Genomic DNA, 24,897 nt, shown 5'->3' with positions numbered 1-24,897 from the left:
GGCAACTCCTCTCTGCTTCTGAACTGCATCTCTCTCCCCTTGCCGCTCAGTCTGTTTTCTGACTTTGCCTTTGATGTTCAGGGTTTCCAGGTTGTTGTAAATATAATCATTTCACTTGTTTTTTCGGGTGTTTGTTTTAAGAGCGTTTGCAGGAAGCTTCTGGCTTTTCAGCCATCTTGGCCCTGCCTCCAGTAATACTTATTGAATAACCTATGTTTTTCACACCGGTATACTATATCATCTTTATCATGTATTTTCATGTCCATTTTTATACTGCAGATGATTTCAGTATTTTTATTCAATTCAGTGTAATCTGTTGAATTGCTGTCTCATAAATTTCTTAATTATTTCCTTTTTTCTCCATTGTTTAGGAAATGCTACGACAAACATTTTAGAAAACATTTTTTTATAATTAATATTCCCAAGCTACCTTACAATTTCCTTTATGGATATATAAACAAACATTATCCAAAAAAAGCCATACCAAACCAGTGCTGTCGAGTCGATTCTGACTTACAGCAACCCTATAGGACAGAGTAGAACCGCCCCCTAGAGTTTCCAAGGAGCGCCTGGTGGATTCGAACTGCCAGCCCTTTGGTTAGCAGCTGTACCATTTAACTACTACGCCAGCAGGGTTTCCACAAACATCGTAGTGTGTTTTAAAAGTTATATAAGGTTGTATCTTGGTAAGCTGTACAAAAAGCCAAGCTAGAAAGATCTATGTTTTACGCACAAGGATGTGGAAAAGATCAATCTCTTGTAATTGAGGCTTATCGGAAGAGAAGTAGGATCGTACTTGAATAGAGAGAAACATGCTTTTTGTCATATGGTGTATAAAAGGCCTGTTCTCAAACTCCAGAATCACAGAAAATACTGGTGTAGTAACTTTACCGAGCTAAGAGAGTGGCAAGTTAGGGAGCCTGTGAAAAGAAAATTTCATGTGTTGATAGATAAAATGGCTGAGACTGCATCATTAGGTGAAAAAAACAGGAAATAACATCTGTATTGTGATGCATTGAGAAAACAAACAAACAAGCAAAAAACCATTCCCATTGCTGTCAAATCGATTCGAACTCATAGTGATCCTGTAGGACCAAGTGGAATTTCCCCACAGAGCTTCCGAGGAATGGCTGGTGGATTTGAACTGCCACCCTTTTGGTTAGCAGCCATAGCTCTCAACCACTGTGCCACCAGAACCATTTAATTTGGTGAAGCGCTTTCAATTTTAGGTAATGGCTACCACTATCCTGTCTGTCTGTCTTACTCTGGAAGGTCCACTGAAACCTGTCCACCATGTGTGACCCTGCTGGTCTTTGAAGTACCGGTGATACAGCTTGCAGCACCATAGCAACATGCAAGCCACCACAGTGTCATAAAGTGACAGACAGGTGGTGGCTTGGCGATCTTGTGAAAATTAGCCAATGAAAACCTTTGGATCACAACAAAATATTGGCCAAGATAGTGCTGGAAGGTAAGTCCCCTAAGTTGGAAGGCACTCAAAATACACAGTGGACACAGCAATGGACTCAGGCATAGCAAGGATCATGAAGATGGTGCAAGACCGGGCAGTGTTTCATTCCATCCCAAAGACATGGCACTCAGCCCGAGGCAGAACTTTGAAGTTCCTTGTTAACCTCAACTTCTTGTCCTTCCAGCTCTTTCCCTCCTGCCTCTTAACGGCCCTCATTTCCCCTTCCTCCGGGGAACATACTTCCAGACCTTCTTTCACAGGCATTGTGGTCCACCTGCAGATTCCAACCCCGTGGGATCTGGGGTTCCTGTGTTTTGAACACAAAACCCGTGGTTAAGCACTTTTAACCCTGCTAAGAGAGTGAGGCAGACAACCCTAGAAAGAGATGCAGAATTAAGGTATCACTTACCTGTTCTGGGGGTTTGCATTTCAGCAGGTCCTCCACACGTTTATCTGAAAGGACCAAGCCCTGTTGGGAGGCTTCTGGTGTTAATGGAGGAGAGCAGGGAGGCTGTTTTGGGACATCTGTCCTGTGCCTTCCCATTGTGGGCTGCTGTCCTCTCTGCCGCTCCTGTAGGCCTGTCCTGCCATGCTCTACGCATATAAGCCACACCGTGCTTTCCTTCTTTCCTCCAGAAACCTCCATGTCTTCTTAAAACCATTGTATTAAGGTGGTAAACAGTTGACTTAGAGGTTCAGAATCACAGAATGTCAGAGCTAAAAGCACCCATCTGATCCCTTTTATTTTATAAATGATGTCTTATAGCTTTCTTCCTTTGTATTTTATATTCTTGTACTCTTGGAATGTTTTGACACCAGTGGCATTGTTTTCCGTTTTCTCAGTGTCATACAAGCTGGGATATTTCAGGAAATATTTAGTTTTAAGGACTAAAAAATGTGATTTCTTTTCCTTTTAGATCTTATCTAGACTCTCTTTACATGCTCGTGCCGGGGAACCAGCAATGAAGCAGAATTTTGCCTTTGACAATGTTGGCTACGAAGGCAGTCTGGACAGTGCGTCCCCTCCTTCTCAAATGGCCACCGGCACGGTCAGCATTCTGGGCATGACTGGCCAGTCGTGTGTCAAGTCTATTGAGGGCAGGATTTCCAGTTTGAACGGCATCATGAGCATTAAGGTCTCCTTGGAACAGGGCAGCGCGACTGTGACACATGTGCCATCGGTCATGAGCCTGCAGCAGGTCTGCCGCCACATTGCGGACATGGGCTTCGAGGCTAGCATCGCCGAAGGAAAGGCTGCTTCCTGGCCCTGCAGGTCCTCGCCTTCCGGGGAGGCTGTGGTCAAGCTTCGGGTGGAAGGCATGACCTGCCAGTCCTGTGTCAGCTCCATAGAAGGCAAGATTGGGAAACTGCAGGGCGTGGTGCGAGTCAGAGTCTCACTGGGCAACCAGGAAGCAGTCATCACATATCAGCCTTATCTCATTCAACCCGAAGACCTCAGGGACCATGTCAATGACATGGGGTTTGAAGCTGCTGTCAAGAACAAAGTGGCTCCCCTAAGCCTGGGGCCAATTGATATCGGACGATTACAAAGCACTAATCCAAAGAGACCTTCAACTCCTGCTCACCAGAGTCTTAATAATTCTGAGGCCCTGGGGGACCAAGAAAGTCGCGAGGTCACCCTGCAACTGCGAGTGGATGGAATGCGCTGTAAGTCTTGTGTCCTCAGTATTGAAGAAAACATAGGCCAGCTCCCAGGGGTTCGAAGTATACAAGTGTCCTTGGAGAACAGAACTGCCCAAGTACAGTTTGAGCCTTCTCGCATCTCCCCAGTGTCCCTGCAGAAGGCCATTGAGGCTCTTCCACCTGGGAACTTTAAGGTTCAGCTTCCTGATGGTTCAGAAGCGAGTGGGACTGAGTGCCTGCCAGATGTCAGGCCTTCTGAACTCCGTTCCTGTGACTCCTCCCAGAGAAACCACAAACATGGAGTGCACAGTTCTGTGGTGCTCACCATTGCTGGCATGACCTGCGCTTCCTGTGTCCAGTCCATTGAAGGCGTCATCTCCCAGAGGGAAGGGGTGCAGCAGATATCAGTCTCTCTGACTGAAGGGACTGGAACTATTCTCTTTAACTCTGCTCTAATTAACCCAGAAGAACTCAGAGCTGCTGTAGAAGACATGGGATTTGAGGCTTGCATCATCTCTGGTACGTAGTTGCCGCATGTGCGGTGTATCCTGGGGTCATCGCCTTTTCTTTTTGTGTCTTACAACACTGCATGGGTGATGGGAGAGGTGAGCCATACTCACTGTCTTAAATGTAGATAGTGCCAGCAAAATTCTGTAAATTTTTCTTACAAGTTTGTTAGGATAGAGGAAATAGAATTTCCAAGTTTGTAGGTTTTGTCTCTCATGCTGCTGAGACTGGAAAGCTGAGCTCCCTGGATTTTTGGCTTCTTTTCCAAAGACCATTCTGATTCTGTATTCTGAAGGGTACTGTTGGCGCATCCGGCCCTTCACTCACCAAAGGAATCATCACTGTCTCTGAAGGTTTCTCTGCTAAGCAAAACAAGATAATAAAAACTATAACAGGACCTTAGTCTCCACTCCTAGACACCATTCTCTTAAAAATGGAAATACAAGGGATTTAACGATGATTTCCCTTCCCCACCTTGGTCAGTAAGAGAAGGGGGTGGGTAAGCATGATAGTCTTGACAAAGCAAGATGCCCTCATATCTCAATGTCACATCACTAGGCCAGGTTTCCAGGGTGGTGGCCATCCCTGCACCCCCTTCTCTCGTTAACCAGGCAGTGGCCATTCCCTTGACTCATGTTTCTCCTCCACTTCCCTTCCACGAGCACTGTCCAAGTTCAACACCATTATCACACGTTTGCAGTCTGCCACATGCCAGGTCTGTGCTAGTTGTGGAGCTACTGATGAGTAAGGCGTGGCCTCTTCTGAGAAATTACACCCTAGCAGAGTGGAGGCCAAGAAGGAGTAGACCGTTCCAATGCAGCAGGACGCATCCAGTGCTAGAGGGAGGCAGGGGGTCCTGTGTGAGCCCAGTGAGGGGCTTCCCTGGAGGGAGCTCCAAAGTTGCGCCTGGAGGGATGAGTGGGAGCAGGCCAGGTGAGGAGCAGAAAAAGGGAGGGGTGGGGTGTTGGAAGCAGAGGAAGCAGTCCATACAGTGGGACAAGCTGCAGTGGGAGAAGAGGAAGCTGTGGGTCCCGAGAGGGGGCTGAGTGAGGGGTGGTGAGAAGTGAGGCTGGGCAGTTGGGGGGACACAGCTGCAGGGCCCTGTGTGCCAAGCTGAGGAATTTGGCCTTTGTTGTGAAGGTGAGGGGAGCCATTGGTGGATATTGAGCAGAAGAAGGATGAGATCAGATTCTATTTTAGAAGACCAATCTGATGTCGGGCTGCAGTGTGGATCAGGGGCCATGAGGCACTTAGGAGGCTGGGTGAGAAATGACATGGTCCTGGAGAGCAGGAGATGGATTTGAAAGCTGTCCAAGAGGTCAGATCCACCAAGCATGGTGTCAGGTTATGGGTGTGTGTGTAAGAGATAGGGAAGTACCTGACTTGTGCAAACAGTTAGGCACTCAACTGTGAACCTAAAGACTGGCAATGCAGATGCACCCAGTGGTGCCTCAGAAGAAAGCCCTGGTGACCTACTTCCAAGAGGCCACACCCATTTAAAACTGTGGAGCTCAACATATGAGGTCCCGTGAGCCTGACCTGACTCAACAGCAAGTGGCTTGGTTGTTTTGGTTTGGTGAGGTGGGGGAGGGGCCATGAAGGAAAGGGATTGTTTGGGGTGAGCCTCCTAACTGAAATGCTAACTGAATTGGGGGGAGGGGAGTGGGGCTGGAAATGCAGATTTGAGTGCCACCAGCATTTAGGGAGAGCCTTTTTTTGGGGAGATGAGGAGGAGACCCAGGAAGAGTGAGAGATGGCGGGAGCAGGGGAAGATCTCGATGGCATTGGTGTGGAAGGAAGTGGCACATAGAGGAGGAGAGTCTTCAGACAGGAGACCTCAGAGGACCTGAGAAGGGTAGAGTCCTAGAAACAGAGGTGGGGCTCCAGGGGCCACAGAGGTCATGGAAGCCATGGCCTGAAAATGTCCAATTTACAGACATTGCTAGTCCATAGACATTTACACTGACTACTGGCAGGAGGCTGGCAGTGTCTGGGTCCAGGCTGGAGGGAAGCCAGCCTGCATAGATGGGGAGGAGGTGGAGGCCACCCCATAGCTTAGCTGAGGAGGCTAGATAGGCAGAGGGAATTTCAGAGAGAGACTGAAGTTAAGGAGGGAGAGGGGAATACCGGGCAGTAGTTCTATTTTGAGAGGGACAATTACTTTTATCTGTTAAGATCCCAAGATACAGGCTCTGCCCTTGAGCATGGATCTGTTGACTGGGCTGGGACTTGGACAGCTTCGTGAGTCTTGGGCTGGAGCTCAGTGCTGCCGTGGAGCTGGTTGCTGGGCTCTGGGCCACTTGGCCTTTGGCTTCCCACATCCAGCTCCCTATGGCCACAGAAATTAAGGTTGTCTCTTGAAAATTCTTTTCTCTCTCCCTCTGTACTCGCATATGCCATTAAAGCAAGTGTGTGTCATGTGGACAGCCTTGGCTACATTCTCTACTTGGTTTTGTGTATTAGGTTTGTGGAAGGAGTTTTCAAAAAGCAAAAATCAATAAGGAAAACACAAAAGGACAGTGAATCCTGTACTCAGAAGAAAGAAAGTGCAGTTCAGACAATGAATGCAGTATCAAGCTAGCTCTTTAAGGGAGGCTAGAGTGCGGGAAAAATTGCAAGTATGCATTGAACTACACATTAAAGAATAATTGGATTTGACTCAGTAAATCTCAAGAGAAGAACAATGACTTTTATTGGTCAGAATTACGAGAATTGTATTTAGCCCAAGAGGTATTTAGGATACCATATTGAGCAAATGAAAATACAGGATTCCGAGTTAAATTTTAATTTCTGATCAACAAATAATTTTTGTGTAAGTAGGTCCCATGCAATATTTGGGACATTGTTCCCTGTTCCTTTTGCTGTTGAGTTGATTCTGACTCATAGCGACCCATAGGGATTCCAAAGAGTAGCTGGTAGGTTCGAACAACCAACCTTTTGGTTAGCAGCTGAGCTCTTAACCACTGCACCACCAGGGCTACTTACACTAAAAAAATTATTTATTGTTTATTTGAAAATCAAGTTTGTCTTTGTTTCCTATTTCTGACAACCCAAATTTAGAATAAACCATTAATGTGTCTTTTATAGCCATTTACATGCTAAAACGTATTATTTCTATTTGATCAGTCATTCTGTATTGAGTAAGGAGCTCCTTGAGGACGTTCTTCAGACCGTAAGTGGCTTGTTTCTCCTCTGAGTCACAAGCACACAACACATAGTAGGATTTTTGGAGGAAATGAAGAGGAGTTTCACATGCTACAGAAAGGGCCGTAACAGGCATAGTCACAGGGTACCCCAATGGAGGGAATTTAATCTCAGGAACTAATTACAGAGGCAATAGAGAGAGGAAAAGCTAAGCAGGGACGGGGGAGGAAACCCAAGAGATTAACAACATTAGGAAGCCAGCACTCTCCAAAACTCTGGGACCAGAGCCCAGAGCCCAGGGACCAAGGCTGCCTGGTGGGACTGGACCCCTAGGGCCTCAGAGGGGGAGGCTGTGGGCAGGAACTGGACTACCAAGGAGAGATGGGGAACCCCTGGCTTTTCTCCTTTCTGTCCTACCACTTCCTTCACGTTATCTCACATGGGCCAGACATAATCAGAAACCAGTTGACAAGGGAGCCTGGGACAAGTGTCTGTATGAGTCAGTCCCCTGTAGAAGAGTGGAGTAGAGGAAGGGTGGGATATGCATCTCAGACCAAAAAGGCAAGTGGCAGGCATTGACTTTTAGTCAGCTGAATTACTAAAAATACATTTTCCACCTGGTAAAAAAAGAAAAAAAAAATTTTTTTTTTTTTTTTATCACCTAGGAGACAACTCTATACTGGTTTATGTGATATTTTTCAAATGAATGAATGAGAGGATGGAATGAGTCAATGAGAGAATGCATACATGAATATAAACCAGAAAACCAGATGCATTGCTGTCAAGTCAATTCTGATGCACAGCGACACTGTAGGACAGAGTAGAACTGCCCCATAGGGTTTCCAAGGAGTAGCTGGTGGGTTCAAACTGCTGACCTCTTGATTAGTAGCCAAGTTCTTAACCACTGCGCCACCAGGGCTTCAGCTACCTTCATACCAGACGGGGCACAAGCAAAGCCCTAAAGGCGGGGGACCTCCGGGTGTGTTTTGGAGCAGCCTGGTTGGGATGGAGCTTAGAGCATCAGCAATGGGAGATATGATCAGAAAGACCATTACCCTGGTTCAGGCCACCATCCTCCCTCTCCTGAGTCCTAGAAGAACCTCCAGACGGGCCTCCCTTGCTCCTTGCCTTTCAGTCCTACAGTCCGTATCCCAGCCAGCATTCAGAGTGGTCCTGTTAACTCTGCTAGAAACCTCCCAGACCTCCCCACCTGACTGTTAGAAGGAAAAGCTCTTGCAGTGGTGTAGAAGCCACCTCCCCCAGCCCATGACCTTTCTGATCCCTTGGTGTTATTCAGTGCAGGCTTGCTCTCCCCTTTGTCTGGAATGCTCTTCCCTCCCAAATCTGCAGGGCTTGCCCCCTCATTTGCCAGTGCGGCCCGCCTTGCCCACCCTATTTAGTACCACAGCCTCCCCACCCCCACTCCCACCTCCAGCTCTTTTCTATCTTCCCTGTTTTGTTTTCCTCCATAGCTCTTATCACCAGTGACATTCCATGTTTGGTGTATTTGTATGTTGTCTGATTCCTCCCAGTAGGGCAGGGGGTTTTCTCTTTTGTTTACTGCTGTATCCCCACCGCCCAGCAGAGTGCCAGACACGTGGTTGTTGTTAGCTGCTGTTCAGCCGCTCCTGACTCAATGGCGACCCCATGCACAATGGAACAAAGTGCTGCCTAAACCAAAAAACCAGACCTGTTGCCATCAGGTTGATTCTGACTCATAGCGATACTATAGGTCAGAGTAGAACTGCCACATAGAGTTCCCAAGGAGAGCCTGGTGGATTTGAACTGCTAGCCTTTTTGGTTAGCAGCCATAGCACTTAACCACTGCACCACCAGGGTTTCCATTCCTCGCCAATTCCATGTTCAGTTGAGGATCAGGGTGTTGTGATTCATAGGGTTTTCATTGGCTGATTTTCAGCAGTAGAATGTCAGGCCTTTCTTCCTAGCCGGTGCTTTTCTGGAAGCCCCACTGAAACCTGTGCAGCATCATGGCAACACCTAAGCCTCCACTTACAGGTAGTGGCTGCACCGGCCGGGAAAAGAACCTGGGTCTCCCACATGAAAGGTGATATTCTACCACTGAACCAGACACATGATAGGCAGTCAATACATATTTGTTGAATTAATTGGGAACTCACGGGGGGTCTTGAATCCTAAGTGAGGCATTTGTCCTTGACATGAAGAGCCGTGGGAGACTGCTGAATGTCCCTGAGTATGTGCACGCACTGTCCGAGCAAAGCTTAAAGACTCTTCATCCTCTAGAACTAAACACCACATGCTTGAGAAGGGACAGAACGGAATTGGGAGACTACATCAGTGACCTGGTGCAAGCCACAACCTGAGCCAGTGGAACAGTGATAGCAAGGAAATTAGGGAGGTGACAGAGCAGGGGCTTGGCAAATGATTAGGTGTATGTGTTCCAGTGAGTAACAAAGGACAGAGAAGGGACAGCTTAGATTGCAAACCTGCTAGGAACAGCAACAGGAGAAAGAAATGGCTCAGGCCAGGGTTTGTGAAGATGTTGCATTTGATTTTTAAGATGGTGACTTTAGATTGTAAAGGGTATATTTGGAATTTTATGGAAACCCTGGTGCCATAGTGGTTAAGTGCTATGGCTGCTGATCAAAAGATTGGCAGTTCGAATCCACCAGGTGCTCCTTTGAAACTCTGTGAGGCAGTCCCACTCTGTCCTATAGGGTCGTTGTGAGTCGGAATGATGGCAGTGGACTTGGTTTTTTTTAGTTGGAAATTTAGTACTAGCATTCCAACACAGAGAGTTGGGCAGGTTGTAGAACGCTCTCAGCTTTGCTGTCTTCATCTTCAAAACGGGGATAAGAGATAAGAGAAAGAGGCTGTGAGCATCAAATAAGCGAATATGTAATGCAGTGCCTGGTACTTAAATGCTCAGTAAAATCCTTCATTCATTCAGCTAGGATTTACACAGGGCCTACACTGTGCCGGGCTCTGTTATAGGAGTGAGCATAGTGGTGTGCAACTCGAGGCCCCTGCCCCCTCAGGAGCTGAATTCTGGTGGAGAGAACAAAAACCGGTAAACGGGTTAATATATAATTTCAGGAGGTGGTCAGCGATACTGAGAAAACTTAAGCAGGGCCAGGGACTAGGAGGGTGGGTGGTCAGGGACCTAGGAGGGTGGGTGTTCAGGGACCTAGGAGGGTGGGTGGTCCTGGAAGGCTTTCTGAGGAGGTGCCTTTGAGCAGGGCCTGAATGATGAGAATGAGCCAGTCAGGCAGAGACCTGAGGAAGAGCAGGGAAAAGGTGTGGAGGTGAAACAGAACGGTAGGCTCAAGTGGCTAGCAGGAGGCTGATGGGGGCTGAGAGGCCCTGAGGGGCTGTGCTTAGAGGCTCAGGGCCCAGCAGGAGGCTGATGGGGCTGAGAGGCACTGAGGGGCCGTACTCAGAGACAGGGCTAAGGGCAGGCAGGAGCCAGGCCTGGTGAGCTTTATAGGCTGCATTTTGGGTTCTTGTTGTTATAATAATAGTAATAATAATAATAGCAACAACAAAAGGTATTGTTATTATTATTAATAGTGGATGTCATGGATTGAATTATGTCCCCCAGAAAATGTTTGTATCAATTTGGCTGGGCCATGATTCCCAGTATTGTGTGATTTTCCTATATGTTGTAAATCCTGCCTCTATGATGTTAATGACGGAGGATGGGCGGCAGTTGTGTTAGTGAGGCAGGACTAAACCTACAGGATTGGATTGTGTCTTGAGGCAATCCCTTAAGATATAAAAGGAGTAAGCGAGCAGAGAGACAGGACCTCATACCAAGAAAAAAATGCTGGTAGCAGAGCATGTCCTTTGGACCCAGGGTCCCTGTGTGAAGAAGCTCCTAGTTCGGGGAACCGTTGATGAGAAGGCCAACAGAGAGAGAAAGACTTTCCCTGGAGTTGACCCCTGAATTTAGACTTTTAGTCTACTTTTCTGTGGGAAAATAAACTTCTCTTTGTTAAAGCCATCCACCTGTGGTATTTCTGTTACAGCAGCACTAGATGACTAAGATAGTGGAAATACTAAGTGTAAATGATAGCAAGAGTAAGATTGAAGACCAGTTTAGAATTAAGATTAATTTAAAAATAACATAAGTAATACATGTTCATTGTAGAAAAATTATAAATTTTAGATAAACAGAGCCCAAAATATCCTATAATTCTACCACTGTTTATAATGCATGTTTAACATTTTTTGTATATGGGTTTCCAGACTTTTTGTAAAGCATATATAAAATTTTTCAAATATATAAGTTTATATTATATATAGTCTTAAACCCTTTTTTCACCCTACAGTTTATTATAGTCGTATCTCTAGGTCCGTGCAGATGTCTGCAGCGGGGTGCTTAGGGGCTGCACAGCATCCTGTAGTCTGCATACACTGTGACTCGCTCAGTGAGCCTCCTGTTGCACGGTTCCCATCTTGTTTGTGTACATGTGATTATAAATAGCACTGATGGACACTTTTGAGGCTAAAACTTCGGGCACATAATTATTCTACCTAGGTTTAAGTTATCGATGGGCATAATTGCTGAGTCAGAGGGTATAAACATTTTTACTTTATTTCATTTTATCAGCAAATGCTTATTGAGCCTCTACTGCATGCCAAGCAGTTTGGGGTACTGTTTTTCATAACGTTGTCAAATAGGCTTCCAGAAATTTGAATCCATTTACATGCCCACCACTAGTATTAGCATGGCTTGATAAAGGACCCTATAGCATAGGTTGGCTTGGGTTTTTTTTTTTTTTTTTAATTGTGCTTTAAGTGAAAGTTTACAAATCAAGGCAGTCTCTCATACAAAAATTTATATACACCCTGCTATGTACTCCTAATTGCTTTCCCTCTAATGAGACAGCACACTCCTTCCCTCCACTCTCTCTTTTCCTGTCCATTCTGCCAGCTCTGACCCCCACTGCCCTCTCATCTCCCCTTCAGATAGGAGATGCCAACATAGTCTTATGTGTCTGCTTGATCCAAGAAGCTCATTCTTCACCACTATGATTTTCTATCCCATTGTCCAGACCAGTCCTTGTCTGGAGAGTTGGCTTTGGGAATGGTTCCTGTCTTGGGCCAGTAGAAGGCCTGGGGACCATGACCACTGAGGTCCTTCTAGTCTCAGTCAAACCATTAGTCTGGTCTTTCTGCAGGAACTTGGGAACTGCATCCCACTGCTCTCCTGCTCCCTCAGGGACTCTCTGTTGTATTTCCTGTCAGGGCAGTCATCAGTTGTAGCTGGGCACCATCTAGTTCTTGTGATTTCAGGCTGCTGTAGTCTCTGGTTTTTGTGGCCTTTTCTGTCTCTTGGGCTCATAATTACCTTGTGTCTTTGGTTTTCTTCATTGTCTTTTGGTCTAGGTGGGTTGAGACCAATTGATGCATCTTAGATGGCCGCTTACTGACATTTAAGACCCCAGATGCCACTCTCCAAAGTGGGATGCAGAATAATTTCTCGATAGATTTTATTATGCCAATTGGCTTAGATGTCCCCTGAAACCATGGTCCCCAAGCCCCCGCCCCTGCTATACTGGCCTTTGAAGCATTCAGTTTATTCAGGAAACTTCTTTGCTTTTAGTTTAGTCCAGTTGTGCTGACCTCTTCTATATTGTGTGTTGTCTTTCCCTTCATCTAAAATAGTTCTTACCTACTATCTAATTAGTGAAAACCCCTCTCCCTCCTTCCCCCTCTTGTAACTATCAAAGAATATTTTCTTCTCTGTTTAAACTATTTCTCGAGTTCTTATAATAGTGGTCTTATGCAATATTTGTCCTTTTGCAACTGACTAATTTCACTCAGCATAATGCCTTCCAGGTTCCTCCATGTTATGAAATGTTTCAGATTCCTCACTGTTTGGGGTACTGTTTTTCATAACGTTGTCAAATGCGTTGTCGATGCGTAGTATTCCACTGTGTGAATATACCATAGTTTATCCGTTCATCTGTTGATGGGCACCTTGGTTGCTTCCATCTTTTTGCTATTGTAAACAGTGGTGCAGTGAACATGGGTATGCATATATCTGTTTGTATAAAGGCTCTTATTTCTCTAGGATGTATTCCAAGGAGTGGGATTGCTGGGTCGTATGGTAGTTCTATTTCTAGCTTTTTAAGGAAGCGCCAAATCAATTTCCAAAGTGGTTGTACCATTTTACATTCCCAGCGGCAGTGTGTAAGTGTTCCAGTCTTTCCACATCCTCTCCAACATTTATTACTTTGTGTTTTTTGGATTTATGCCAGCCTTGTTTTTTTTGTTGGAGTGAGATGAAATCTCATTGTAGTTTTGATTTGCATTTTCTAATGGCTAATGATCCTGAGCATTTCCTCATGTATCTGTTAGCAACCTGAATGTCTTTTTTAATGAAGTGCCTGTTCATATCTTTTTTTTGCTTGGGATTTTGTTGATTTGTTTTAACTCTCTTTAGCAACCTATAGAAGCCCAGAAGTTGGTTGGACTGTACTTCATTGTTAGAGATTGGCAGGTTAGTAAGGGGGGATGTGGAGTTATCTGTAATAGCATGAATATTACTGAAATGACATTTGGATAGAAAGGTAGGTGGATTTAGAAAATGGACTGGGAAAATGGGGAGGGATGAAGCAGATGTTGGAGGGTTGAGTCTGTTTTGTAAAAAAATTTATTTGTTCTTCTAATTTCAATTATTTTTGACATTTTATCCTAGAAAACTCTTCTAGCAGCCATGTTGGAAGCCATGGTTCTGCGAATTCCAGGGTGCAGACTACAGGTGGCATATCTCTGTCTGTACAGGAAGCGGCTCTCCACGCCAGGGGGCTCCCTCCAAGCCACAACCCTGGCCACTCATCTGTGTCACAGCAGTCTTCCGGAACAGTGGTGCCACAGAAGTGCTTTTTACAGATCTCAGGCATGACCTGTGCATCCTGTGTTTCTAACATAGAGAGGAATCTGCAGAAAGAAGCTGGTGAGAGATCTCAGTCCAAGTTAACCTTAGAATGCTGCTGTAGGCTGTCATACACCAGAATCCACAAAACGGGCATCTGTGTTCTCCCTTCAGAATCTCCAGTGGCTATGTTTATCAGTAGCCCTGATAATCTGATAGCAAGTTCATTTTATGACAGTGTAGTTGTCTGTCCGATGCTCTGGGGCAGTTGGCATCCTGTTCTCTAAGAGGTATTTAATCTGAGAAAAAATGTGTCTCTGAGTAAGCTAGCCATGGAAAACCCAGTTTAAAGGTCATAGAACATCCCATGGGTAGATTCCTCAATTCATTTGTCCTAGTATTTATTCAGTTTTTCCCCTTCCAGTACCATCAGCCCCTTACTATGCTGTACAGATAGCCTGCATTTTGTGAAGGAGTTTCAGTTTCCAACATTCTGCCCTGTTGTCCCTGTGGCCCATCAGGTATTGTAGAAACGCCACAGTTTTTTTCCTTTAAACCACATTTCCAATACTGTCTCTTGAACAAAAAGTGCAACAAAAATCCTGTCCCAATTTTTTGTTTGTAAAATATCTTAACCACTGCTGCCTTGCCCCCTAGGTCAGCTTCTGTCCTTCCTCACCTCAGTGGTTCCAGGTTCCTTTTTGCTCTGACTCCTTGGCCCTTGGAATCAACCTCGGATTAGGATGACACCTTTTCTAACCTCTTGTCACCATGTTTTATCATTTCCTGCAGCTCTAGAATGACCGTTCTCATATTGAGGTGTTATCGAGGTGTCTTTGTGGCCCATGGTTTGGCTGCTCATGAAATTAACCTATGTTTCAGTTGCTGGCTCCAGTCCATCTTTATCTCCCTTATGGCGTCTTTTCTCAAACATGTCATTCGTTTTATTTGAATGGGGCTTTTTTTTAAAAACTAGCCCAATAGTGTTAGTAAGATAGTTTGTGGGGTTTCTTTTTCACTCCTTGAGGTCATTAGAAACGGAAAAAGAATAAGGAAAACAATTTTTGAAAATTTTGTATTTTTCCCTTTCATGAAAGTGGAGGAAAAAGTAAGTATATCCTTGATGTAGCAGTATTTGATAGATGCAGACAATATCCCTTGCTTTTTTTTTTTTTTAATGTGGTAAAAATATGTATAACAAAACATTGGCCAATTCACTGATTTTTACGTGTATGATTCAGGGATTGGTTACATTCATCATGTTGTGCCACCATTACAACTGTCCATTTCTAGTTTATTCTGCCACCACTGACAGAAACTCAGTGTCCTCTAAGCATGAGTCCTCTTTTCCCCCTTCCTCCCCATCCCTTGCTTTTGATGTTTGTGTGACCATCAGTGTCTTCTGAAGCCCTACTCAAAATGCAGTCCCGGGACCAGTGGCACCGACATCACCTGGGAGTGGCTAGACCCCACCCAGACCTGCCGAGTTGAAGCCTGTAGTGTAACAAAAGCCCCAGGTGGTTCATAGGCCCGTTAAAGTCTAAGAAGCATTGTTCTAGAACAGTAGCTCTCCAACTTGGCTGCACATGGGAACCACCTGAGGAGGTTTAAAAAATGATGCCTGCCTCCCCCTCTGCGAGAGTCTGACCTAATTGGTCTGCATTAAGATCCAGGCATTTTGACTGTCAGAAACTCCCCAGGTGATCCAAATGTGCAGCCAAGTTGCAGAACCGCTGTTCTAGAGGCTTCCAGGAGAGATACTTTCCCTCGTTAAATTCCATGAAGCATGCCACCCCAGAGGGCTTGCATAGAGTGTGATAGCTGTGACCTCATGCTTTCAGGTGTTCTCTCTGTGCTGGTAGCCTTGATGGCCGGGAAGGCAGAGGTCAAGTATAATCCGGAAATCATCCAGCCATTTGAAATAGCTCAGCTCATCGAGAACTTGGGCTTTCAAGCAGCAGTAATGGAAGACTACACAGGTTCAGATGGCAACATCGAGCTGAGTGTAAGTACAGTAGCTGGGTTGGAGAGCTTTTGGGTTAGAGGGCTGCTGGCTTTTGACAATTTGCAGATGAATTTCTGGTGGCAACCTTGGTTGTGATCAGTAAATTTCTACCATCTTGAATATACCCTATTTGGTGTTGTTGGTTTTTTGTTTTGTTTTCCTTTGACACCAACAACAGTGGCCTGTTCATTTTATGAAGGAAGGTCAGTTATGTCCAAAGTCGTAGGAGTGGATGCTACTGAATGCATTGAGGGCATATGGCAGGTCCCAAGACTATTAGACAGAGAGGAATTAAAAATGGTGGGCTGTCTTGAGCTTGGTGGTTTGGGGGAGGTCAAATATGGCAGTGCATAATGCCTAAAGGAAGCTAGAATGCCTAGAGTTACCTTGAGACCAGGAGAGGGGAGTCAGCATGTTAGCTGGTGCCACTAAAAAATGGAGAGGGATTGTTGGTAGGCATACGTGTGCTTAGGAGGTAACTGGTGACCAAAGTATCCCAACACTCAGTCTGAGGCTAATGCCTAAAATGGTTGCTGTTCCCAGTGTGTTTTGGGGGAAGGGGAGGTATTGTTCCTTGTGTACCCGCTGTTATCCATGTCAGCAAATAACTGCAAACAACAGGTATTTCTAGTACAGCAAGTCCTAAGAGGGGACTGCCATAAAGCCTGTTGTATTAAAAATTTGAGTTAAATACAGTGGTTAACTTTTAATCATGGTTTTTTTTTTTCCGTCTAAGCTGTTTTAAGAACTGTTTCTTTAATGTTTTTTTTTTTTACAGTACTGTGTACCTACATGCATACACATTCTCTCTTTTCAGTACAGTATAGTATACCATATGTAGTTACTTTTATTATTACATATTGTGTTCCTGGAGCCCTGGTGGTGCAGTGGTTAAGAGCTCAGCCCCTAACCAAATGGTTAGCAGTTTGAATCCATGAGCCACTCCTTGGAAACCCTGCAAGGCGGTTCTATTCTATCCTGTAGGATTGCTCTGAGCGGAGTCTACTCGACAGCAGCAGATTTGACTTTTTTGTTTTGTTTTATTGTATTACTATGTTTAAGGTGTTTGAGTGTATTGGAGGAGCCCTCGTGGTCCAGTGGTTAAAGCATTCAGCTGCTAACCAAAAGGTCGACAGTACAAATCCACCAGCCGCTTCTTGGAAACCCTGCAGGGCAGTTCCGCTCTGCCCTATGGGGTTACTATGAGTTGGAATCGACTCGACGGCAATGGGTATGGTATATGGTACTGTTTCTTAAGTGTTTTATATGCATACCTGTTGCCGTTCATAGCAACCCTATAGGACAGAGTAGCCTCCCCATAGGGTTTCCAAGGAGCAGCTGATGGGTTCCAAGTGCTGAGACAAAGGTAAAATATATACTATATACTAAGACAAACATTTGAGTAACTGATGCTACTTAAGAACCACATGCACCTATTGTGACTTACCTACAAATATGACTTCAAGACAGACTTAGGAACAGATCTCGTTTGTAACCTGGGGGCTGCTCGTACTTAGAATCTGCTGTGTTTGCAAGCACTTCTGTACGAAGTTCTTCTTGTGTAAACAAAGGGAGTCTTAGAAGAAACCGACATGGAATTGAGCAATGCTATTCTACCAAGGTAGAAAGGTCTTTGAATTTCTTAATGTGTTTGGTCACTGCCATGAGTGGTAAGTAAATATTTGAAGAAGTAATGTTGAGGAAATGGGTTGCGCGTTGAGCTCCTGGTAAGTGGTGTTCTTTGTTGAGCAAACTTTTGCTGTGATGGCCCCCCGTGTGTTGGGGCAAAGTGCAGTGCTCACTGGGTTACTGCTCAGAGCAGCCCTGCGATAGGGCCAGGTCCCTGTTGCAAGCCTCCAGGTGCGATGTTGTCACTTACCTGGCTCAGGTTGCTTGTGGAAAATCTTAATCAAGAATATTACTGGGAAAGGTTTAAAAATTTTTTAAAGAATGTTTTTATTACAGCGTATTTTCTTTAGCTAAGCAGTATCCATAGTCATCATCACATGTTCACAGACCGTTTATGTAGATATCTAGATTTTATTAACATTTTATGAAGTGCTGGCCGCTGATACTCAGGAGAGTGAATTGCCTGGTTTGCCTAATATATTACAGGAATGGCAGTCACAGTCATACTTTTTGTCATGTCAAGAGACACAAGGTGGTATGGCAAAAGCAGAGTAAACCTCTGTTTATACTGGGCTTGAATTCTGCCTCTGTCACTGCAGGGACTAGCCACCTTCACCTTGCTGAGCCTGTTCCCCTCCCAGTAACACTGCACAGACCCTGGAGACAGACTCTCTGGGCTCCTGCTCCAGCTTTACCACTCACTGGCTGTGTGACTTTGGGCAAGCTACTAAGCCTCACAGTGCCACAGTTACCAAGACTTATGTCATAGGGTTGTTCTGAGCATGGAAGTGCCTAGGATGGTGCCTGGCACATCATAAATGCTCATAAGTGGTGCCTATTATTATTATAAAAATAGAGAGTTTAAGAATACCATGGCAATTGTCTGCACAGCTACCTGCCAGCAGTTAAGCCGCTCGTTTTCTCCTTAGGTTCTATGCCAAGGTGAACGTGTTGTGATTATAGAGGCACTCCTCTCTCCTTCCTCCCTAATTCCAGATGGGACTCTCATCATCTTTGGTATTCGAATCTTGCATTGCTGGTGCAGATTTCAAAGCGCAGCTCCAATCGTCATTGCAGTGCTAACCACTGAAGTGGCTGGCTGCAAAGTGTCTGGGTTAGCACACGTTTTTATCTGGGTATGCAAAAGCCTTCATGCTGTGGACCCAACCAACTTTGCAAACTTCCCTCCTCTTCCTCTCCCACGCACATCCTGTGCCGCAGCCAAGCCAGGCTGTTGATGGTGGCCTGGATGCCTGGTGCTGTCCTGTCTTTTGCCTTTTTCTGAGCTGATCTCTCTCTGCAGAACCTCATGCTGCCCTTGCCTTCACCTATCGACATCCTGTCCCTACTTTGGGACCACCTCACATTTCATCTCTTCAGTCACTTCCTAAATCCTTTCCTCCTGCAGATAATGAAGAAATGATGTGGTCGCCTTGGCGCCTCCAGAGCATTGCAGTAGGAGGGTATTAGCAGCTGCCGATCAGAGGCCAGGGACCTCAGGATTATGCAGAACAGTGTGGGCGTTCTCAGGGCTTGGTGGTGGTGCACAGCCTCACCCTTTGGCAGCAGAGAACTGCAGACATTCTCACCCCAGCACTGCTGGTGAGATAACCTACACAGCTGGGTAGAGCTGGCTTAGGGAAGCCAAGCCTTGGCCTGCTGCCGTCTGTTTAGTGACGAGCTGTTTCTCCTGTCTCTAGTGGAGAAGAATGTCTGTCTGTGTCTGTGAAGCCCAGAGGGATGGTGGGGGTGGAGATCTTGCACCTGGAGTTGGAGGTGGGGGTCTAGAGTCTTGGGAGCGTGCTGTGGAGGAGAAGAGGCGTTTTCAACGGAACTCCCTGATGTGCCTTTGATCTGCCCTTGTCAAGGCTCCATTGGTGGGATTTGTGTCATCTTGTGTTACAGATCAGAGGGATGACGTGCGCTTCCTGTGTTCACAACATAGAGTCCAAGCTCACGAAGACAAACGGCATCACCTATGCCTCAGTGGCTCTCGCCACTAGCAAAGCCCACATTAAATTTGATCCTGAAATTATCGGTCCCCGGGATATTATAAAAATTATTGAGGTAAGTCGTTTATTTAAAAATTATGCTCACCATGTTTAAACACATAATCATTTTTTTACCATTGTAGAAAAATGAGAACATATAGCTAAGCAAAAAGAAAAGAATGAAAATTACCAAAATTTCTTCACCTTTTCCCATCAAATAAGGTCAGCCATTTTAAAATAAACTTGTGAAGGTAAGTAGATACCATCATCTGAGGGAAAAAAATTGGTGAATGGGTAAAAACAGAAAAAATTAATTGAAGTTTTAATTTCAGCCATTCCCTAAGAAACATCAAAATAGCCAAGATACCTGGCACGTAGAGTCAAATTGCCCCAGTTATAATTTTTCAGCAGTATTAGTATCTCAGAACTGTTAGTATTGGAAATAACTGTTCCACATTTTGTTTCTGTGCTAGGCTTGCCTTAGATTGGGCTGATGGGTAGCTCCTGCTTTGGAAGATCAGTTGGAGTAGTTCCATGTGCTCTCCCCTCCTGCTCTCCTTCTTGGTTTGTTAGCACACACCATCACACCGTTTCCTTTCTAAAGTCTATGCTGCACTGATGACAAGGGAATGAGCGGTCGTGGTGATCCCAGTGGGCTGTTAAAAAATTAGCGGAGACCAAACAAGATCAACCCGTAACAACTAGTAGAAAGATAAATTCAGTTCATCGACAACTACTAGCTCAGCTGCTTATGAAATGCAGCATCTTTGCAGCAGGGTTAACATTGTCATTGTCCTTAATTTTCTCTTTGTCGTGTGTGTGTTTCATTTTCTTAAAGAGATACTGTCTGTTGTATGACCTAGCAGAGCTTTCGGGCATGTAAATATCATGATGCTGAGGATGGTGATGATATGATGCCTCATACCTGGAGGCAGGTAACACAGCTACTTTATCAAATGAGGACAGAGCCTCGGAGAGGTTAAGTGACTTTGCTCGGTGGTCCACAACTAACAGGGCTGAACTGGGATTCAAACGCAGATGTTGTAATTCCAAATTCAGCAGCCTTTCTTTCCACCACAGATCTTCAAGAACGGTAGTGATATGGCAGGGACGAGGCACAGAAGCCAGAATGATAGGACAGGCAGTAGGGAGAATTCCAGGTGGTAGCTTTGACTTTGAACACACCTCGGTTGCCCTTCCTTATTATAATACTTCGTTTGCTTCCACCCAGCCCTGAACCTGGTGCAGCATCCCCTTGGTCCTTATTGGAGGGATATTGCCTCTGTTCTTACCTCCCTGGGGTACCTTTTCCTAATATGATTAGGCTGGTATTGGCTGTGAAAGGAATTGTCTTTAGATAACCTTAGGCGCTTTTTTTTCCTACCATAAGCTTTTTATTTTTGTGTTAAAGTCCAATACCAAAGTTCTGAGGCTCATCCCTATGTTGTGCTGATGGACAGGATGGTTCCTAGTGTCCTTCCTGTCATGTAGTCATAAAGCATGTCAGGGACTTAGTGATCAGGTCAAAGATGGCACAGAGGGTGGGAGAGTGAGGTGGTAAGAGAAGTGGTTGAGTTAATGCCTGAAAAAAACACAAGATGGGCCGCAGTCCTTCTCAGGCCACTGTGGGAGCCACGGCCTCCAAATACTAAAGGAGTCAGTTGTGCTCCAGTGGGAGGGGCACAGCCTGTGAGCCTGAAGACCTGAGTGCTGCATCTAGCGCTTCCGATAACCCTGTGACCTTGGGCCAGTTAGTCAACCTGTGTGGCCTTCGGTTTCCTCATATTCAGGATGAAAGTACTCGTACTATTGGATATTTGGGATTCCCCAGCTCAAAAACTCTGAGTTTATGACTCAACATTGACCCGCTTTGGGGCCTGGTAAAGTTGTCGTCCTGGAATCTGCAGCGTTCAGCAAACGGGGAACGGGCGTGGCCGTCTGGGGCCGTCTCTCTGTGGGTGATACAGCTGTAAGCTCAGGCAGGCGCTGGCTGAGCCTCTGAACAGAGTGCACAGGGCGGTTGGGCTTAAAAGGTCCCCAGGAGGAAGAGCTAGTCCAATCCTCAGAGATAATTTTGGATTAACTTGCTGATTTCAAAAAATGTATCTCAATGGTGGTAAAATGCTTTCTTCCAATGCATGTTTTAACCAAGTATCCTCCTCCTTGCTCCCCACCCCTTTCTTTTTCATAACAAGGAAATTGGCTTTCATGCTTCCTTGGCCCAGAGAGACCCCAACGCTCATCACTTGGACCACAAGCTGGAAATAAAGCAGTAGGTAGAACAGCAAAGTAAAACAGAAGCTCTTGTCTAAGTACCTTCTCTGTGGGCCTGACTGTGACTGCTCCTGCACCAGTGCCTGCGTGCTCACCTCTGTCCCCACTGTCCCTGGCTTCCCATGGCGTCTTCCACTTGTAAAGCCCTTTAGAGTAGAGCTGTCCAACAGAACTTCATGCAGTGATGGAAACGTTCTGTATCTGTGCTGTCCAGTGTGATAGCCACTGGCCACGTGTGGCTGTTGAGCATCTGGTGTGTGGCTAATGTGGCAGAGTAACCACATGGGGCAGGTCAAAAGGAATTGGGGAGCACTTAGGTTGGGAGTGAGGGAATATCGAGTTTTTTCTTTAACAGCATTTTAAGACTTTATTTGAATGCGCTCTAGGACTAGGATCAGAGGACTGGTCTCATGGCCAAGTAGAAGGACAATGGGTGCTGGGAGACCTGGGTTCATTTATGTTTCAGTTGTTCACTTATTCATTCAACACACATTGTGCCACTGTGCGTGCAGGGTACCAGGCTGGTGCTGGGGAAATAGAATATTGAAGAGGACCCCTAGTGTGGCTGGGGACAAGTGGGTGAACAATGACAGCAGCCGTTCAAGTGGATTCTGGGGAGGCCAGGGAAACCTCCAAGCAGGGGACACGTGATTTGAGCCTCAAAAGATGATCAGAAGTTTGCTTGACTGAGGGATTAGGGATGGAAGCAGGGGCCTTCTAGGTTCATGGAGGCAGAAAGGGCACAGGCCCTCAGGGACCAGTGTGGTTTGCTCTGATTGGCATGCCCAGAGCAAGGAGGCACTGGCAGGAGAGGCATCTGGAAGACTGAGGAGGAGCTGAGTCTTCAGGGCCCTTGGGTGTCAGCTTGAAAAGTGCGGTGCTTAACCTTGTAGACCAGTAGTTTTCCAGCTGTGCTTAAGGTGCACTAGAAGTCCCCCGGCCACTGCGTTAGAACTTCATGGGTGCTGAAGACCGCGTGGGACCACAACTGCCACCCACATCCCCAGGTTCAGACTTCGGTCTTCATCAAGACTTTTTACTGACTTTATTATAAGTAATTGTATTAAAAATTGAATGTGTCCGTGAGTTTATACTAATAAAATATTGCTTGTATCAATGTTTACATTTTGAAATAAGAGCTGGAGGCAGCCATAAACTGAGGATGCTAAACCTCTCTGGGGTTAGAGTCTCGGCCTTTGGGCTTAGTTGCCTCACCTGTACATGTAAAGTAATTCATCAGCTACGTGAAGGCAGGAGACTGGACCTAAACGTCTCTGGAAGATCCTTGCAGCTGTTTAGACCTTTAGAAATTCCCTCAGATGGCCACTCTCAGGGAGAGAGCCCTTTTGCTTTTGTCCTTGGTGGTCTTGCCCAGACATGTGACAGTAATAGCAAGTCTCAAACCAAGTCCTCAGGAGGGAACCAGCCTGTGACCCAGTGAAAAGCTGTGTCTGATATGTCTCTGTGGCTGCGTTTGCTCTCAGGTGGAGGAAGTCATTCCTGTGCAGCCTGGTGTTCGGCATTCCTGTTATGGGTTTAATGATCTATATGCTGATACCCGTCCATGAGCCTCACGCGTCTATGGCCCTGGACTACAACATCATCCCAGGACTGTCCATTCTAAACCTCGTTTTCTTCATCTTGTGTACCTTTGTCCAGGTGGGTATTAGAAAGATGGGCAGGCCTTTGCCCCCGTGCTTGCTCTGTCCTCTTATGCCACATGCAGCCTGTAGCTTGCTTAAATGGCACTTTGCTGAAGCTTTTCAGCTCCACACCTAGCCAGGTCTGCCCTCTAACCTGGAGGACTAAGAAGGGCCTGGTTCCACTGTGGGTTTCAGAGTTGGTCGCAATAATCAGGACTCTCCCTGGAAGGACTGGTGAACCAGAGTTTGTCTCTGATTTGCGTGTCATTTGGCCTAATTTACCTGTGTTGTTGGAAGTAGCACCTGGACCATCCTGGAGCTCATGCGTCTCTTGGGAGGCAGAAACGTGGCTGTTATGTTTGAGGGAAAGAGAGGCCTCGTAGAACTGCTCTGGGGTGACATTAAGGAGCTAATCATGTTTCTGGTGGGAAATGTGCCCTTTATGTGTGTATTTTGGAATTATAAAACTCCTTAATATTACAGTGTTTAATTTAGAACTGTTTGGGGGCAAGCATTTATAGGCTGAATTTTTTTCCCTATGTTTTCTTTTCTGTTACAAATGGAATATACACTTGCTGTTAACAATTCAAGCCATTGTATAAGAAGAAAAGGAGAAGGTATTCTTCCATTAATCCAAGTTTGCCCTCCAGCCCAATCCTGTTCCCCAGGGTTACCATAGTATTATTACTAGTTGTAGCTGAGCGTGTATCTTTCCAGATCTTTGTCTATATAGAGAATATACACATTTATGTGTGTGTCTGTGTCTGTGTGTGTGGCATGTTCACATAATACAGACACACATACTTTTTTAACTGAAATGGAATCCTAGTAGATAGACTGATTTTGTAACTGACCTTTTCACTTAACCATGTGTTGTGGTTTATAGATCTAGCGCATCCTCCTTCCGGCCTGTTATAAACAAGCCATAGTGTATGTAACCAGCCTCCCATTGGCGTGAACTGGTTTTTAAAGCCCCACATGCCCTTAATCATCCATTTCTGTGAGTCAGAAAGTACATTTCTTAAACACCGATTACAGGGAAAAGTAATGTCCAAATTGTGCAAAAACCTAGAGTATTTGCTACCCTGAGGGACCTCCTGAGCTAAGGTTGCTTGTTGAACTGTGTTCTTCCTTGTAGGTGGTCTTCACTCTTCTTCCTCTGTCTTGCAGTTTCTCGGTGGGTGGTATTTCTACGTCCAGGCCTACAAGTCTCTGAAACACAGGGCGGCCAACATGGACGTGCTCATTGTGCTGGCCACGAGCATTGCTTATGTCTACTCTCTGGTGATCCTGGTGGTGGCCATTGCTGAGAAGGCCGAGAGGAGCCCTGTGACATTCTTTGACACGCCCCCCATGCTCTTCGTCTTCATTGCCCTGGGGCGATGGCTGGAACACGTGGCAAAGGTAACTGCAGCTTCAGGCTTAAAAAAAGTGGTTCCTTTAGTAATAGAAATCTCAATACATCCAAACACCACGTTTAGAATTAGTAATTATACACAATATGGAGAAAGACTTAAAGAAACATGAAACCTACGTGTACATGTACATCACTAATCTCCAAATTGGTTGCTATTTCTGAAATCCCAGCTAATCCAGATAATTGTTAATACCTTTCTTCAGGTGCATTGTAGAGTGGGAAGAACCCTGGGCTTCAGGTCAGAGCTCACACCGCCTCTCAGTACGTCACTTAACATAGAGCTTGTTATTTGGAAATCTGTATTTCCACT

At 45.6% G+C, this 24,897-nt stretch overlaps 1 protein-coding gene across 3 annotated transcripts in view; it reads left to right on the top strand.

Annotated features, from left to right (window-relative positions):
• The window catches only part of ATP7B (ATPase copper transporting beta), a 134,288-nt gene that overhangs the window by 65,872 nt on the left and 43,519 nt on the right, over window positions 1–24,897 (top strand). For all 3 annotated transcript variants that reach the window (XM_064270184.1, XM_064270182.1, XM_064270183.1), the window contains exons 3-9: window positions 2,389–3,634; window positions 13,452–13,709; window positions 15,470–15,633; window positions 19,168–19,329; window positions 21,449–21,525; window positions 23,012–23,186; window positions 24,341–24,574. In XM_064270184.1, coding sequence (XP_064126254.1) covers window positions 2,389–3,634; window positions 13,452–13,709; window positions 15,470–15,633; window positions 19,168–19,329; window positions 21,449–21,525; window positions 23,012–23,186; window positions 24,341–24,574 — 2,316 coding nt within the window. The remainder of the gene's footprint in view (window positions 1–2,388; window positions 3,635–13,451; window positions 13,710–15,469; window positions 15,634–19,167; window positions 19,330–21,448; window positions 21,526–23,011; window positions 23,187–24,340; window positions 24,575–24,897) is intronic.

Source organism: Loxodonta africana, chromosome 17 (genome assembly GCF_030014295.1).
Source record: "Loxodonta africana isolate mLoxAfr1 chromosome 17, mLoxAfr1.hap2, whole genome shotgun sequence".
NCBI classification, from domain to species: domain Eukaryota; kingdom Metazoa; phylum Chordata; class Mammalia; order Proboscidea; family Elephantidae; genus Loxodonta; species Loxodonta africana.
Note: the sequence above shows the minus strand (reverse complement) of the source record. Positions and strands in the feature narration are given on the sequence as shown.